The sequence below is a fragment of the Protopterus annectens genome, chromosome 4.part0 (assembly GCF_019279795.1).
Source record: "Protopterus annectens isolate FY-2018-M chromosome 4.part0, PAN1.0, whole genome shotgun sequence".
In the NCBI taxonomy this organism is placed as follows: Eukaryota; Metazoa; Chordata; order Ceratodontiformes; family Protopteridae; genus Protopterus; species Protopterus annectens.
Genome location: NC_056733.1, coordinates 764,028,818 through 764,044,471, shown reverse-complemented (window position 1 = coordinate 764,044,471; position 15,654 = coordinate 764,028,818). Strand labels below are relative to the sequence as shown.

General features: G+C 43.2%; 1 protein-coding gene across 5 annotated transcripts in view; it reads left to right on the top strand.

Annotated features, from left to right (window-relative positions):
* Window positions 1–15,654, top strand: part of FBRSL1 (fibrosin like 1) — a 3,021,780-nt gene that overhangs the window by 1,359,610 nt on the left and 1,646,516 nt on the right. For all 5 annotated transcript variants that reach the window (XM_044068722.1, XM_044068720.1, XM_044068719.1 and 2 more), the window contains exon 4: window positions 11,213–11,248. In XM_044068722.1, the coding sequence (XP_043924657.1) occupies window positions 11,213–11,248 (36 nt within the window). The remainder of the gene's footprint in view (window positions 1–11,212; window positions 11,249–15,654) is intronic.

Sequence of the window (15,654 nt, the reverse complement as noted above, 5' to 3'; positions counted from 1 at the left end):
AAGGTTTTGGATAATTTATGGCTCATAATATTTGAGCCATCAAGACCAAGGTGAAAATTTGAGATAGCGGCTAACTGAACTCGAACTGTAGCAGCTGCTGTCCCTTCCTTAAAAATTTTTGTCAAAAATTCCAAAATCAAAGATAGCGGAGCTCGAAAAGGGTCAGTGTTCTGCACTTTGGCCCAAATTGAGAACCTTTTCCATTTGCTGCCGTATAATTTCCTAGTAGATGGCTTTTGAGAAGACAAGAGAATCTGTCTTATATGTTCTGAAATTGAATGAAGCCTGGCAATTAGGGGAAGTGGATTAGCCAAGCAGTCTGTCTCAGTGACTGTAGAGAAGGATGAAGGTCTCCTGACGGGTGCGTCAGAAGGTCCGGAACTGGGTCCAGGATCCATGGATCCTCCAACAGATGATGGTGGAGAAACGGAAACCAAATCTGTCAAGGCCAGTAGGGGGCTATAAGTATAACCTTCCTTCCCAGCGATTTTGCTTTCTATAGAAATCTGGGTATTAATGGAAAGGGTGGAAATGCATAAAGGAGACCCGGGGGCCAATCGTGTAAAAGTGCATCTCTTGAGAGATGACCGGGAGGTGGTATCAGGGCAAAGTAGCTTCTGCATTTTGAATTGATGTGGCTGGCAAAAAAGTCACAGCAAGGCTGGCTCCATTTGTGGAAAATCAACTCCGCAACCTGTTGATTGAGAGACCACTCATGAGGGAGTAATATTGCCCTGCTTAGCTTGTCTGCTATGATGTTGGATTTCCCCGGGATGTGCGTTGCTAACAGAAAATGCTGGGATGACACAGCCCATTGCCAAACCCTGAGGGCTTCTCAACAAAGGGGGTAAGACTTGGTTCCGCCCTGCTTGTTCAAGAACCAGACTACTGACATGTTGTCGGTCTGAATTGCAATAGTCCCTAGAGGGAGAGAGTCCTGAAAGTACTGCAACGCTAGAAGTACTGCTCTCAGCTCTAGAACATTGATGTGCAGATGTGATTCTTGATCTGTCCATGTGCCTTGGGCAGTCTTTCCCTGAAAATGCCCCACCCCCACCCTATCAGGGAAGCGTCCGTGGTCACAGTGGCTACTGGGGGGGGGGGACAAAGGGTCTCCCTACTGTAACATGAAGAGACGTCAACCACCACTGAAGGTCTCTCCTTCAAGAATCCGTGATAAGAATCATGTGGTGCATTGGTAGTTTCTGGTAAGACCACTGAGTGAAGAGAAGCTATTGAAGGATTCGCATGTTCATCCTTGCGAGTGGTATAGCCAGGATTGCTGCCGCCATCAAACCTAGTACTTTCAATACCTCCGCTGTTGTAGCTTTGTTCTTTGACACCAGTGAGCTGATGTTTTGGCAAAGAAGAGAGACTCTTTCGATAGGGAGATGTAGAGTGGTGGTTGAGGTATTTAACTCTGCTTTTATAAAAATGGTGTGCTGAGATGGCGATAAGACAGACTTTTCAAAGTTGATCGTAATGCCTAATTGATGGCAGAATGTCAGAGTGTATTGTGTTGCCTGAGTCAATTGATACCTGGTGGTAGCGGTGAGGAGCCAATCGTCTAAGTATGGAAACACCTGGAATCCTAGACGCCTCAGGTGAGCCGTGACCACTGCCATGCATTTGGTGAACACTCTGGGGGCTGAAGTGAGACCAAAGGGCAGGGCTCGAAACTGGTAATGATTGGCTCCCAGCCAGAAGCGCAGATGATCTCTGGAGCGTCTGTCCATCTTTATGTGATAGTACGTGTCCTTGAGATCTATGGAGCACATCCAGTCGCCTTTCCCTAAAAAGGGAAGAATGGACTGAAGTGTGACCATTCGAAACTTCTCTTTCTTTACGAACTTGTTGAATCTGTTGAGATCCAAGATAGGTTTCCAGTCCCCAGTTTTCTTTGGTACCAAAAAGAATCTTGAGTAAGTTCTGAATCTGACTTGGTCTGCTGGGACTGGTTGGATGACTCTTTTTTCTAGCAATCTGTGGACCTTTACAATTGCTTGTTTCCTGAGATTGGGTGGAACATTTGGGATTTTTTTGATAGGAATGGGAGGGGTAAAGAACGGTATGAAATATCCTTTGGAAATGATGCTTTGTACCCAAGTATCCGATGTTATGTTTATCCAGGCTTCTGGGTACAAAGACAAGCGACCCCCGACTGCCTCCAGAGCCGAACAATCGGGCTCCCTTTCAGGAGCGCTGTTAGGACTGACCGGAGAACTGACCCCTGTCACCCTGTTGCTGCAGACCCCCTCTGCCACAGGGGCGGCGTCTTCTGTTATAACCCCTTCCTCTGCCTCTAGAGGGGGTTTCATCATGTGTGTCGTGAAAGGCTGCTTGAGTTTTTCAGAACCACATCTTCCTCCCCCCAGGGCCCTTGGGGTAGGGCCGAGTAGGAGTTGAAAAGCGGACCCCAACGGCAGATAAAGTCTTGCCTTCCTGTTCACACCTGGTTAAAGTTTCCTTTACTTCGGGCCCAAACAGTGATGAGTCATCAAATGGAGTATTAATAAAAGAAGACTTGAAGGGTTCCGCAAAGGAACAGAGATGCATCCAGGCTTGTCTGCGAAGAGCAATGCCCGAACTAGCGGCTCTACTCGAACCATTAGCTGCATAGGATATGAGACGCATGGATGAGTTCACTACTGAGTTAAGGGTAGCGAGCTGGGCTTTGACTTTGTCGGCCACTCCTGCCTCTACTGTACCTTGGAGAGTATCTCCTAGCTCTTTCAGGAGGTCTCTCTGTAGTCTTGTAAAATGGGTCAAGTAGTTCAGTGATCACAGAGAAAAAGTCGCTGAACTAAACATGCACTTCCCATATCTATCCATAACCCTAGAATCTCTGTTAGGGGGATAGATAGAAGAGGATGTCTCAGATACTTCCTTTTTGGTGGCTGCAGCCACCACCATGGCATCCACAGGTACTTCTTTTGTCAAAAAAGGTTTATTGACTGGGGCAGATATGAATTTATTGGGTCTACGAGGGACAGGTTCCATGGCCGGTGACTTCCATGCCTTACAAGAGATCAGATCCATGAGCTCGTCGTAAGGCGGAGACACCCAAGAAGTGGGAGGTTGAGACCCAAAAGCCTTCAAGAGCACAGACTCATCTTCAGTAGGGGTCTTGGACTGCCAGTCACCCGTCTGATTAGGGATCTCTAGTATCTCTGCAAAAGAGATATCCTCAGAGGGGGACCGAGGGGACCCTTCTGACTCATCTAAGTCCTTGTCAGATGTCAAAGATTCCTGTGGGGAGTCTAAGTGCCTCCTCTTGCACAGTCTCTTTTTGGGCACCTCCTCAGTGGGGGGGTCTGGGGAGGTCTCAGAAGAGCAGGAGACACCCTGTGGGGGTACTTGAGGCTCTGGGTCTCTACTCTTAGAGGAGTCGGTAGATGCAGAAGTAGACACAGGAGCTTGAGAGGAGAGGGAAAGCTAAACCGATGCTGATGTTGTCTTTGGAGACAAAACTCTCCTCATAGCATCGAAGGAACCATGGCTCCGACGAGGAGGAGTGGATGGACCCGAATGTACCGTCCGATCCTCCCGCACCGAAACCCTGGGCTCCGAGCCTGAGGTAGGAGCCGAGCTCCTCTGAGCCGAAGCCCCGAGAGGGAGAGTCGGCACCAACAAGTCGGTGTGACTATCCTCCTCGGACCCGACTGGAGAGCGTCGGCTCCTAGAGCCCTCGGTCGGCGCTGAGGACATCCGAGTAGATGGAGTCGATAACCCCGGAGTGGATATCGGCTCCAAGGGTCCGACCACCATCGGTTCGACTTCCCTCGGCTCCGAGAGTTCAGTACGGCTCGGAGGAGAAGTAGACAAGTTCATTTCCATGGTCTTCGGCACCGACAAGCTGGTCGGGGCCGACAACAATTTGGCAAGTCCTGGTGCCTGTAAAAGCTTCTGCACTAGCCGATCCATGCCCAAATCTGAAAGGCTGACTGAAGACTTAGCTGAATGCACTGAAGGTGCTGACTGGAGCAGAGGTGAAGAAGGAACTTCGGAGACCAGCTCCAATACTGAGAGCTGGCTCCGAATCAAAGGTACACTCGGCTCCGATGACTGTGGAACCGATGACCCTCCTTCTGAAATTTTAGCCTTTTTGAATACCTTATCTGAAGACTTTGATTTTGAAGATTTGGAAGACGTACTAGCACCTTCATGGCTATTCAAAACCTCTGAAAAGGATTGCTGTAGCAATCCTCTGTCTATAAGTTTTCTCCTTCTGTCCAAGAGGACTCTTGAAGAGAAGGAGTGACAAATGCTACAGGTGTCTTGGAGGTGCTTGGCCCCGAAACAGTAGACACATTGAATATGTCCATCAGTGATGGACATTTTCTGCCCACAATCTGGGCATTTTTTAAAACCCAATTTGGGATGGGATATCTCCCTATCCTCTGACATACTGAGAGAAAAACAGTAAATAGATTCACAAACAACTAAGCCCAACCTGGGCGCTAAATACAACAGTAATATCATATATATTAATAAAAATATAATACAAATATGGGACTAAGAGTCCCACAGGAAAAAAAATAACTACTAAAGGGATTAATAGTAGGAAAAGGGGCTAAAGGCCGACACAAACTAAAAAGCCAACAAGTCCCTAATTTAAAACAATTTGAACTATCTAAACTGTCTAAACTATCTAAAAGTAATGGAACTAACACATACTACATAAATATATCAAAAAGGAAACTTTTTAAAAACTTGCTGTTCATTCTGTTTCTAAAATGGTCTGAGCTATCTGGATCACCGAGATCTCTCTTGCCATGGCAAACTAGATCTGAGGTAATTCTAGCAGTGCATGGTGGGATAAGGGGCTGGTCTCGAGCTACTGGCAAACCTTGAGCTTGCTATCGGCTGTGTCGGAGCCGAGGATTGGCTCCAACCCATCAGTGAGAATAATCGGCGAGATTAACAACTTCACATCTTTACTTTATTTATAATTGCATTAAAGTGTGCTTTGGCTGGTGCCTTCATTGGTTCTCACTGCTGTAATAAAACCACATTTGTGGTGTGCTCCACCTCTTTTTCTATATTTCTTTTCATGTCTTCCAATAAGTCCTGCATCACATACTTCCTTTTATCAACATCAGCACAAACCAAAGCAGTAGTTCAGTGTAATTAAAAACAAAGTTTTCTAAGTTCCGTTTGGTACTAAAAACTGGACATTTCACCTTTCCCAGGGCAGATGTGTCTGTGTCTTCCTGCCCATGGATGTCATCCTGGATTTATATTATGCGCTGCATGGGCACAAAAGATGTTTCTGTGGAATGGGGTGGAGATGTGGCCATTACATTGCCTGAGTCCACGACTGACACTGTGACCCCTGAACCATGCCATGATGTGGCTGCAGTCATATACAGAGGTAGATGGGTCTCCACCATTAGGAAGGCATATATTCACAGTAGGGAACCCTAATAACACAAATGCCTTAAAAATGCCTGCAGCCCAGTGAATATAGTACCAGTACTCATCAACAACATCATCATCATTAACTTAGTACAGTGGTAAAAGAAAATAATGGATAATATACCTTGGGCAGGTGACCAGTAGAAGTAAACCTCTGTACAAGGTAGAACCCATGGTTATGCATTGTCTCAGCCCTCAGTGCAGAAGGCCTGAAGCAGAGTCTCATTCTCTGCATGGGAGAATTTGATTTTTTGTGCTTCCCAAATTCTGGCCTGAGAAGCTGCAAGTGAAAAGAGGTAGGCATGTGAGATGTGGTGCAGTCATACCCAGCATACCTCTTCCCAGCTCCACAACCCTTAAGGCATTGGTAGTGAGACCCATGTGCTTTTGAAATACTTAACTGATGCTACTACCTTCATGTCCGCACAAGATTAATTTATGGATGTGATCTGTGTAGTGTAGTGTCAAAGTGTGATATGCACATGGTGCAGGGGTGACTAAGTACCCTACAGGATGGTACATAAGGCACACACACATGGCTGTATGTCATGGCATCTGTATGTGCATAGGGTACATAGTACAACGCATACTACCATAAAGTGTTTGGAGGATTTCAACAGTTTGCACTGGCATATTGATATGCCCTTAGTATGCAGTGACTGCCACTGTTTGTTAACATTCCTGCTAGTTAAATCCATTGCTGCTATGTAGTTCATTGTAACTAGGTAACAATCTCGGTCATCCATGTATGACATAAGATGATGTGTGAAGTTATCTTTCAGTTAGACAGGGATGTACATCAGAGCATATCACAGGATGCGAATACAATTGCTTTATACTTTATGTGGGTAAGTGTATAGGCATTTGCACTCCCAACCCCTCCCCACATACACACACACACACACACACACACACACACACACACACACACACACACACAAAACCAGCTGGCGTAGGACAGGCCTGATATATAATAGCCTGGCATACAATTATGAAGCTGATTATCTTAAGTATTACACTCACACCATAGAGAGCACATATCCAAGACAGATTCCTCACTGAGCTGACTCAAGTGTGTATTGAGGAAACTGAGGGTCCATAGCCTTACACAGGCATGACTCCCTGCAAGTGTAAGATCCAAACCAACAAACATTTTACTGTTACTGCAAGTGCTTTCACAACATCTGCAGTACATGTAGATTGGGGGGTTAAAAGTGTATAGACACATTCGGTGAAGAGGCATGGCCTAGATGTCTGCTGGATAAACATCCATACTTAGGTACAACCTTGCATTATGCTAACTGAACCCCCTCAGTGAACATAAGCCATAGTTGTACATTCGCTGCAGCAACTTCCACAGTACTCCCAGCGTGATAGTGAATAGTAGTTATACAACCCCAACAGACTAATATATACATGACATATCCCCCCCACACACACACATACAATACAAACAATACTGTATCAACTTCTGTTGTAATTACCACCTAGTACAGCATTCAGCAGTACATGTTATATCAGTAGGCATTAGACTGAACACCCATTTTTTTGGTCTACAGGTATGAATGCACAGTAACAGTACAGAACACTTATAAATTACATTGAATGTATCCTGCAGCATCATTTACCCTCCATACACCCAACCATGGTAGAAGGCCCTCACTCTAGGTAACACTCTCCACCACACTGGCATATTGATGTGGTCTCAGTAGGCTGCGACTGCCATTGTTGTCCCTTGAAACCAGCAACACAAAAAAATAATAAAGTAGCTAAATGTCAAGGATATCCTGAAGCACCATTCAAGGCAGCAGTACAGAGTAAAGTAGTATTACCTGATGCTTGTAGAAAGTCTTCAACTCATGTAATAACAATGCTGGCCTTGTTGCTCTGTAGCAATCTTCCAAAGTGCAGTGATCCACATGGCAGTTGCAAGTGCTTATACTTGCAGTTTCAAAGCTTCTAACACGGCTGTTATCTTAATGAGGCCCACCTAAATGAATGTTCCAGAATTGCATGTTTGTGTCATTGTGCAGTTAACCAGTGCCACACTAAGACGCTTGTTCATCTAAGTGAGCTCACATGAGCACCCGTGAAGTGCATTGAGTACACCTGGTCGAGTCAGTGACTCCTGTAAAGCCATGGTGAAATATATTACACTTCTGGTAGCCAACAGATGCACTAAAGAGAAAAACTGCTGTCACATTTAGACACCGTAAAGCTGTGTACACCACACAGTAACATCATTATGTCACATCATCTGTTTCCACATTAAGTAATAGTGGCACTACAACTGTTCTCACTAACTAGCTGGCAAGTGTTGCACGTCATGGACCAACACCATCAATGTATGTGACCATTAGAGGGCTATCACAGCTCTCTGGAATTCATTGTAGTGAATGGTCATGGCTTCCAAGGGCACTAATGTTGACAGGACTCCCAGGTAGTACCCTTAGGAAAGTAAACTCTTTTCCTACTTCATAAGAACCACCAGGATCACCTGACTGGGGACTGCTATGAGGGACCCCAGTATAAAGTGAATGTCTGGCACAATCTTGCCAGGTGGTGTCAGATGCCACTGGCATACCCTGCTCCAATGAGCATTGCTGGCACAGCAGTATGTGAGGTGCCATCCTGACCTTCTATAAACACAGGAAGAAGAGATATGAGCAAGGGCACCTGCAATTTATTCTTAGAGATGTGCCCTGTTATTTGTCTTATACCCATCTGTGATGATGTTGGACATTTAATTAGTGCTGTATTTCTTTTTTATTGTTTTGAAGCTTAGATGGAGATTGTGGAGAACTCCCTCCTGTTTCAGAGGAGAATGGAGTGGCTCTCCAAGCAAACAGGTGGACATGCTTTCTTGTCCTGTTATGTAACACTCAGCAATATTACTGTAACATAGACGTGTCTACTGCCAGAGTATGTATGATTATCTGTACAAGGGTTGTATTACTTTGTTAAAGTGCTGAGGCTTACCTGTTATCTCTGTACTAGTTTGCATATGTACCAGTGAAAAATTATGTAGTATTTGGTTATAATATTTAGACTTAGGACTGACAGATTCCATAGTTTATTTATAGGTGTAAGTTTATTAATACATCTCATTTCCTTGGACAGTAAAACAAACCCTGTAAATATATGCATGTTGCGTTGCATACCCACATGCAGAATATACGTGTTAGTAGGTTACACAGAGTATTTTTTTTCTAATGTGAAGAAACATCTATCCTTTTGCAGTGCATCTGTTGGACACTGAAATGCAGGATGCTTATTACATCATTTCTTTGTGAACAGTGCTCAACTCAGGGTATACATTTGTGATTACCAGTTGTGTTACAGGTGTGTGTAAACATGTTTGGATGGTCATGGGGGGTATATTTCAGAGTGTGGATTAGAAGTGAAGGTTTTGTGGGGGTGGGTTGTGTCAGGAGGGTCTGGTGGGGTGGGCCCCTTGGCAATGTATTCCCTCCATTTGATGTCACATTTGGTCATACTTTCTTGTGATAAACAACTGTTTGTCTTGCTGTAACTGTGTTGTGCAGACTGCTGTGTAATACTTAACATTACAGTATTTACAGGAGGTCCACAGGGCTGCTGTTCCACACACAATGGCCATGATGTCTGCCAACAAACAGTTCCCTCCCAGCAGTGTATTCTCCACACCCTCACACCCAGTCCTGACAGGTGGGATAGTGAGACTGCACACCTGCCTTCATAGTTTACCATAGGGTTTGTAGTAATACACCTAGGCAGAAGTATCCGAAGTGGCCTAGTAGGATATGTAATGCATCTGTAGCCGAACATTACTTAGTGATATGCGAGGCCATATGTGAGATAATAATGCTATTTTTTTCTCTACATCTGTGTGTCACCTATTTTATATTTTATTGGGCAGTTGTTGTTTTATGTCTACCCATTTATGCTACCATTTTCTGCAGCATTTGCCATGGCTGTGCAGTGGAATGGAACAGGTTCCCAACCTGCCATTGGGTCTGGACTTCTCCCAGCAGCAGTCTACCTGATATGCCTCACCATCAGGTGCAGCTAAAGGTGGGGTTGGGGGTGCAGGGAGGCCTTGTGGTGTCTTCAATGACCTCTGATTGTTGTTGACCAGAGAAGAGTGCTGTTCCCTCAGGTGGCATTGCCACAGGTTCACGGTTTGTCACCTGGCTGGAGTTGGTGAACTTGTTGCTGCAAGCTTGTACTGGCCACCTGGAAAAGTCCCTAAGTGGCCTTTAAAGTCACAACACTGCCTAGCTCTGCCTTCACCTCCTCCGATGGAGCCCAGTGGGGATGGCAATTAAAGTGGTCACTGACTTCTCCTTGGGTCTAGTCCAAAGAGTGTAGAAACAATAGACACATAACCCCCCTGCCCCTCATCATGGTATTCCCTTCCTTCCATGTCACCTCCATCTCCCGTTTGTTGTCACATCCTCCCCATCACCAATGTCCTCCGTTTGTTTGTATGTCTGTAATTTCACTCTCAACACTCCTGCTCTTCCTTGTTTGTTGGTCTTCGTTTATGCTTCTCTAAAAACGAAAAAAAGTATATTCCTTTCCTTTCCCCTCCGCAGTTCCAGTCTTACCTTTTCTAGTTCCTTGTATACGTTCCTCTTGTTTTCTGTACTCCTATTCCTACTTATGTATATACCCATTTCCTCCCTATTTGAAGTTATAAAACTAGATATCATGAATGTAGACATATGCATTTCATGTTATAAGCTTTGAAGTAGAGAACACAATAATGAGAAGCAAATGCAAATGATGCTTCTGTGTCATGAGACACGTAAAGCAGTCTCCGTCTCCAAATTGTATCCCACACTGTGAGGCAGTAGTCACATAATGCCCCATAAGAGTATAACCATCCCCAGCTTGCAAGTATGATTTATAATGGAGAACAGCTTCCTTTACCTGAAAAGTGGTGTGGGCATGAATTATATTTGGATTATTTCAGAAGCATTTCTTCTGAAAACAGTTGGATGCTTTTGGTGGGTGGATCTGTGTGCCATGGTCTGTCTTTTTCACACATTATTTGCAGTGCTCCTGTATGTGAGTGATCTCTGAAATGCACCTCAGAGTATTCAGACCATGCAAGCTCTAGTCAGAGCACCTTTCAGTATGTTCAGCTTTCTGAATCTTACATTATGAATTCCTTACAGGAGTGTTATGAATCTTACATCATGCCTTTCTTACAGGCATGTTCATTTTATTTGTTAACCAGTAACACGGTAAGTGAAGTGGTCTTTCTCAGACGTTTTTCAGCTTGGACCTGGGCAAGGGTAAATGCAACATACTAGCATAAAAAAATGAATAATAATCAGTCGGATTTAATCAGAATTTTATGGACATCCAAGCTTGTGTGTATGTGGCTGTTCTTGTATGTTTTTTTTACATTATAAAGACATTAAAGGAGGAAGTGTTAAACGTCTAAAAAAATAAGTAAGCAGTCTCCACCTGCTCGGGTTTGCATGTCCATCACACATCATCACTGAGCCCATTTTTAGTTATAGAAGTAGCTGTGTCTGCTTGTTTTTTGAAGAACTGGAACATCTTACTGAAGATGATGAGTCTCTGTGTTTTAAGAGCATGCAAGTGGTTACTTTTAATACTGAAAAGAGAGATTATGCTTTCAGTTGTATCGCTGATATGTTACAGTTTATTAAAAAATATTGGATTGGTTGACTTATGTTTTTGATTATTGTTTTTTAATGTAGTTTTTTTACTATGCATGCTTTTCTACTAACTGTGTCTTTTATCTTTGTTTCTTTCTCTCCCCCATTTGTCTTCATAGAGTTCAGCTCAGTCATTTTCAGGAAGAGGTTACTCGGTAAGTCATTTCACAGCTAATCCTGGTTAGTTAATTGTTTCTGATTGCAGGAGCCGTGACTATTCATGTATGTAGTGAGCGCTTCTGCTCTCCCAAGTGAGGATTAATGTGGTTTCATCAAAGAACTAGCAGTTATATGTGTATGGCACATGGCATGCAGATGTCTGAAACTACTCCAGAGGCCTTGTAAAAAAAAAAAACACAATGTAAATAAAAAAAAGAGTATGATGAAAGATTACATTGACATGAACTTGTTTGTGTTTAGAGACTAGCTGATGAGAAAATGTAGGTACCCCATTAAGGGTTGTTACCAATCTGCAGAAAAGTATAAAACCGATAAGTTTTATTTGTTCTTTTTCATACAGTCTGTCATTTTCCAGAGGTCACAGAATGTCACCAAAATTTGAACTCTTCTTTGCTACCATGTAGAATTTTATGTACTATGTTGTTTGAGCTTCCTCCTCAGTGTCATTGTCTTCTTCATTTAGCAGAACTGCTACATAGCTTTCTGTTGCATCCTCTTATCAAGCTTTGGTTAAACTTGTAATTATGAAGGATGACGTGTTTCCAAAAGGATGTGAGCATATGATGGCGACAAACCAAAATATTGTTAGTGCAAGCAAGAGAAATTCTGTCTACATATATCACTGTAGTGAATCGCACCACCACATTAATGCACATGTGTGTATGTACATACACAAACACACGCACGCACAAACGCACACACACGTACACAAGTAACCACACACACACACACACACATATGCATCCACAAACACATTCACACACGTGTGCAAACACTCATACAAGCACACACATGCATGCACACATACATGCGTGTTCACGCGCACACACACGCGCACACACACACACACACACACACACACACACACACACACACACACACTGACAGTGTTATGGTATATGGTTTAACTTTTGCTTTCCCACAGTAGGAGTGATTCTTTTGAAACTTTGAAATCCCTCACCACTCTTCCTACAGTCTGAAACCAATCCCTCAGCCCAGGTCATCAATGTCCCCTGACTGATAATAATGCGTTTGTGTCAATGATCTGATTTCACACTGCATGTAACATTCATTCATCATATGGCGTCATTATTTCCATAGCTTTCTAGCTATAGTTTCCATGGCAGCAAAATTCTGCTAGCTTGCACCACTGTTATTCTTGAGGTTGATAGGCCCCCTGTTGTAGGCATGCCCATATAAGGAATAGCAGCAATTATCAATTGTGCTAGCCTGCATTGTACAGTGAGAGGAAGTTTGCAACTTACATATTTTATGTCTTTGATTAGCTGTTGAATGGGGTACAGGTAGCAAGAGTAACACTAGTGGCCTTAGCAGCTACCTGTTTCCATGTTGTTCTTCAGCTTCATTTAGAATCTGCATATAGCAGATGTGTTTAAAACAGAATTGCCCATGCCTGGCTTTCCATCGAGTAAGACACTGAGCCAGTTAACTGTAACAGACAGGATGCAGTGACTGTCTCTCCTTAGCACCCTGTGTTGTCATTGCACTGTCCAATAAAGTCAGTCAACTCAGGCTACTACAGCTTGAGACACAAGTTTGTTTCTAGATCTGGGAAAGAACAATTTGATCTCACTTGCTTTAAAGGATAAGTTAAAGATTGGAGTCTTATTTTTCTTATCTTCATTAAGGCTGTTGATGAGAATACTTAAAGGTAGCAGCTGCGTAATCAAATACAGTTTTGTTCCAACTTCCTGTCCCAAACCGTACTTCATTTTGTAACTCACTGTGTTTTATGATGGAACTGCAGTTTGATTGCGAGTTATTCATTTATGTATTTGATGTTTTTTTAACCAATTCCAGTGGGTATAGCTTGCTATCAGTGGCAGCCTAGAAATAAACTCCCAGGTTGCAATATGTATATCATAAGACTACAGGATTATCAAACAATGAGGCAAGAGGACAGTAATTACAATCCAGAGAAAGACTGCACACGGGTATTACAGATTACTGGTAGGTAAGCAAAAATAAAAGTTTCATTACTGATATAGGCCAGTGATACAAAGCCAGTGCATTAGTATGCTGTTTTTTTTAAATGGAATTCAGCCATTTAATACTTTTTTTGGAGGAGGTAGGCAAACCCCCCTTATGTCATGTACTGGCCTGTACTGCTTGCATTTCTCTTCTTAGTGCAGTTAACTGTAAGACCACTGCACCTCTGGGGAAAGGCAGATCCCCCAGTACGTAGCTACTCTTGATGAATGTGAATTTCAGCCAAATGTGAGAAACTAGGATTTGCAGATGTTGCCCTCACACAGCTAATAAGCTTTCATTTTAATAAAAGTGCCAAGAGTACACATTAACAGTAGTGACCAATTATTTAAGCATGGTTGTGGTGGATATTTTTACTGTCAATTTCGAAAAGCATAGAACTGTTAGGAAATAGGTTGCCATTAGGAATGTGAAATGGCTTGTGTCATTCAGAGCACTATAGAAGTACTTCTCTGGAGAACAAGAGAATATAACTGGAAATCAACAGAGTACAAGACTTGCATTACCTAAAAATTGTTGATTCTTTAAGTCTGGGGACAGAAGGATACCGAGAGTTTAATTTAGAGGTTTTCATTTGTGTCTTCAGTTTGGTTTTAATCACATACGAGCTGTTCAATCCCATTTCATCAAATATGTTCAGTACCACAAAATTTTTAGTCCCCCTTCTTTGGGGATTTTGGGGGTTTTCCTCACCCTATATCACATCAGGCAGTGTTGTAAATTAGAACTTGTTTAAGTAGACTTGTAGTCCTGTATGACCTTAGATACAGACTCCCAAATTATAACACTTTTTATATTGTGCACCACAGCATGTAGAGTCCATACATAGTCTTCTAAAGTTCGCGCGCGCGTGTGTGTGTGTGTGTGTGTGTGTGTGTGTGTGTGTGTATAAATATATTTTTTGCAAAAATAAAGGTCCAGTTTTAATTAAATCTTTGTAATATTCTGTTTCTGCAAACACAAAACTAACCTATCACCATACATTTCTAATGTAAGTGCTAGGGAGAGTCTTTGTGGCTGATGTTCATCGTGTTTCACTGCTGCAGTCATTACACTTGGGTTATCCTGCCATCAGGCAGGCCCGCAGTCGGCCTGAGTTCCAAAGTCTTGGTCCAGCGTCGGTTGCTGTCGCCTCTTCCCTGACGTCAGTGTGCCAGGGGTATATAAGACATGAGAGCTATTCAAAAAGTACCACAGCAGGAAAAAGTACAAGGATTTTACTCAAGATTCTTCCTGGTACCCAGAAAGGACAAAGCCCGGAGACCCATTCTGGACCTTTCCACTCTAAATACTTACCTGGATGTTCCAAAATTCAAAATGCTGACACTACAACAGCTCCTTCCCATGTTGGGCAAGAAAGCTTAGCTTGTTACTGTGGACCTCAAAGAGGCATACCTGCATGTCCCTATCAGACAAAATTGCAGAAGATACCTCAGATTCATAGCTGGTTCAATACACTACCAATTCTCTGCACTGCCCTTTGGCTTATCTACTGCACCCAGGGTCTTTACCAAGTGCCTGGCACCAGTAATTACATTTTGCAGACAAAAAGGAATTCAAATATATCAATATCTGGATGACTGCCTGATTCAAGCAGAGAGCAAGGATATTCTTCTACAGCATCTGGCATTCGTAAAAAGATTGTTAAGTTGCCTAGGGTACACAGTAAACGAAAAGAAATCAAAACTAGTGCCCTCACAAGAGATAATATTCCTGGGTGCCAGCTTAAATACAACGGCCCAGATGGCTTATCTCACACCAGACAAACAAGGACAACTGACTCAGTATTTCCAATTGATGGCAACAAAGTCCCAACTCCCTGCAAGAAAAATTCTGCAGGCCTTGGGATTCATGGCATCCTGCATTCTACTAATTCCATATGCAAGACTGCATATGAGGAAATTACAATGGTACCTAAAAAGTGTTTGGTCTCAGCATTCACACAACTTGGAGACAGTAATACCTCTAATTCCCTGCCTACAATTGGAGTTTTGATGGTGGGCACAGGCATGTCACCTTAACAAGGGTCAGCCTTTCACTCTCCCCACAGCCAGGCAGACTATAACAACAGACGCCTCGGACTACGCCTGGGGAGCACACATGGCAGGAAAATGTATTCAGGGCAAATGGACCACAGAACAAATGCCTCTTCACATCAATCAAAAAGAGATGTTGGTTGTACAAAATGCCCTAACAGCTTTCAAGGACCTTCTGCATCCAGGACAATTATTAATAAGGACGGACAACACCACAGTGATGTGGTACATAAACAAGCAAGGAGGCACTCATTCTTACCCCATATGCCGGCAAGCCATGACCTTGTGGAACACGGCTATAACTTATCAAGTTCATCAAGCAAGCACAATTCCTG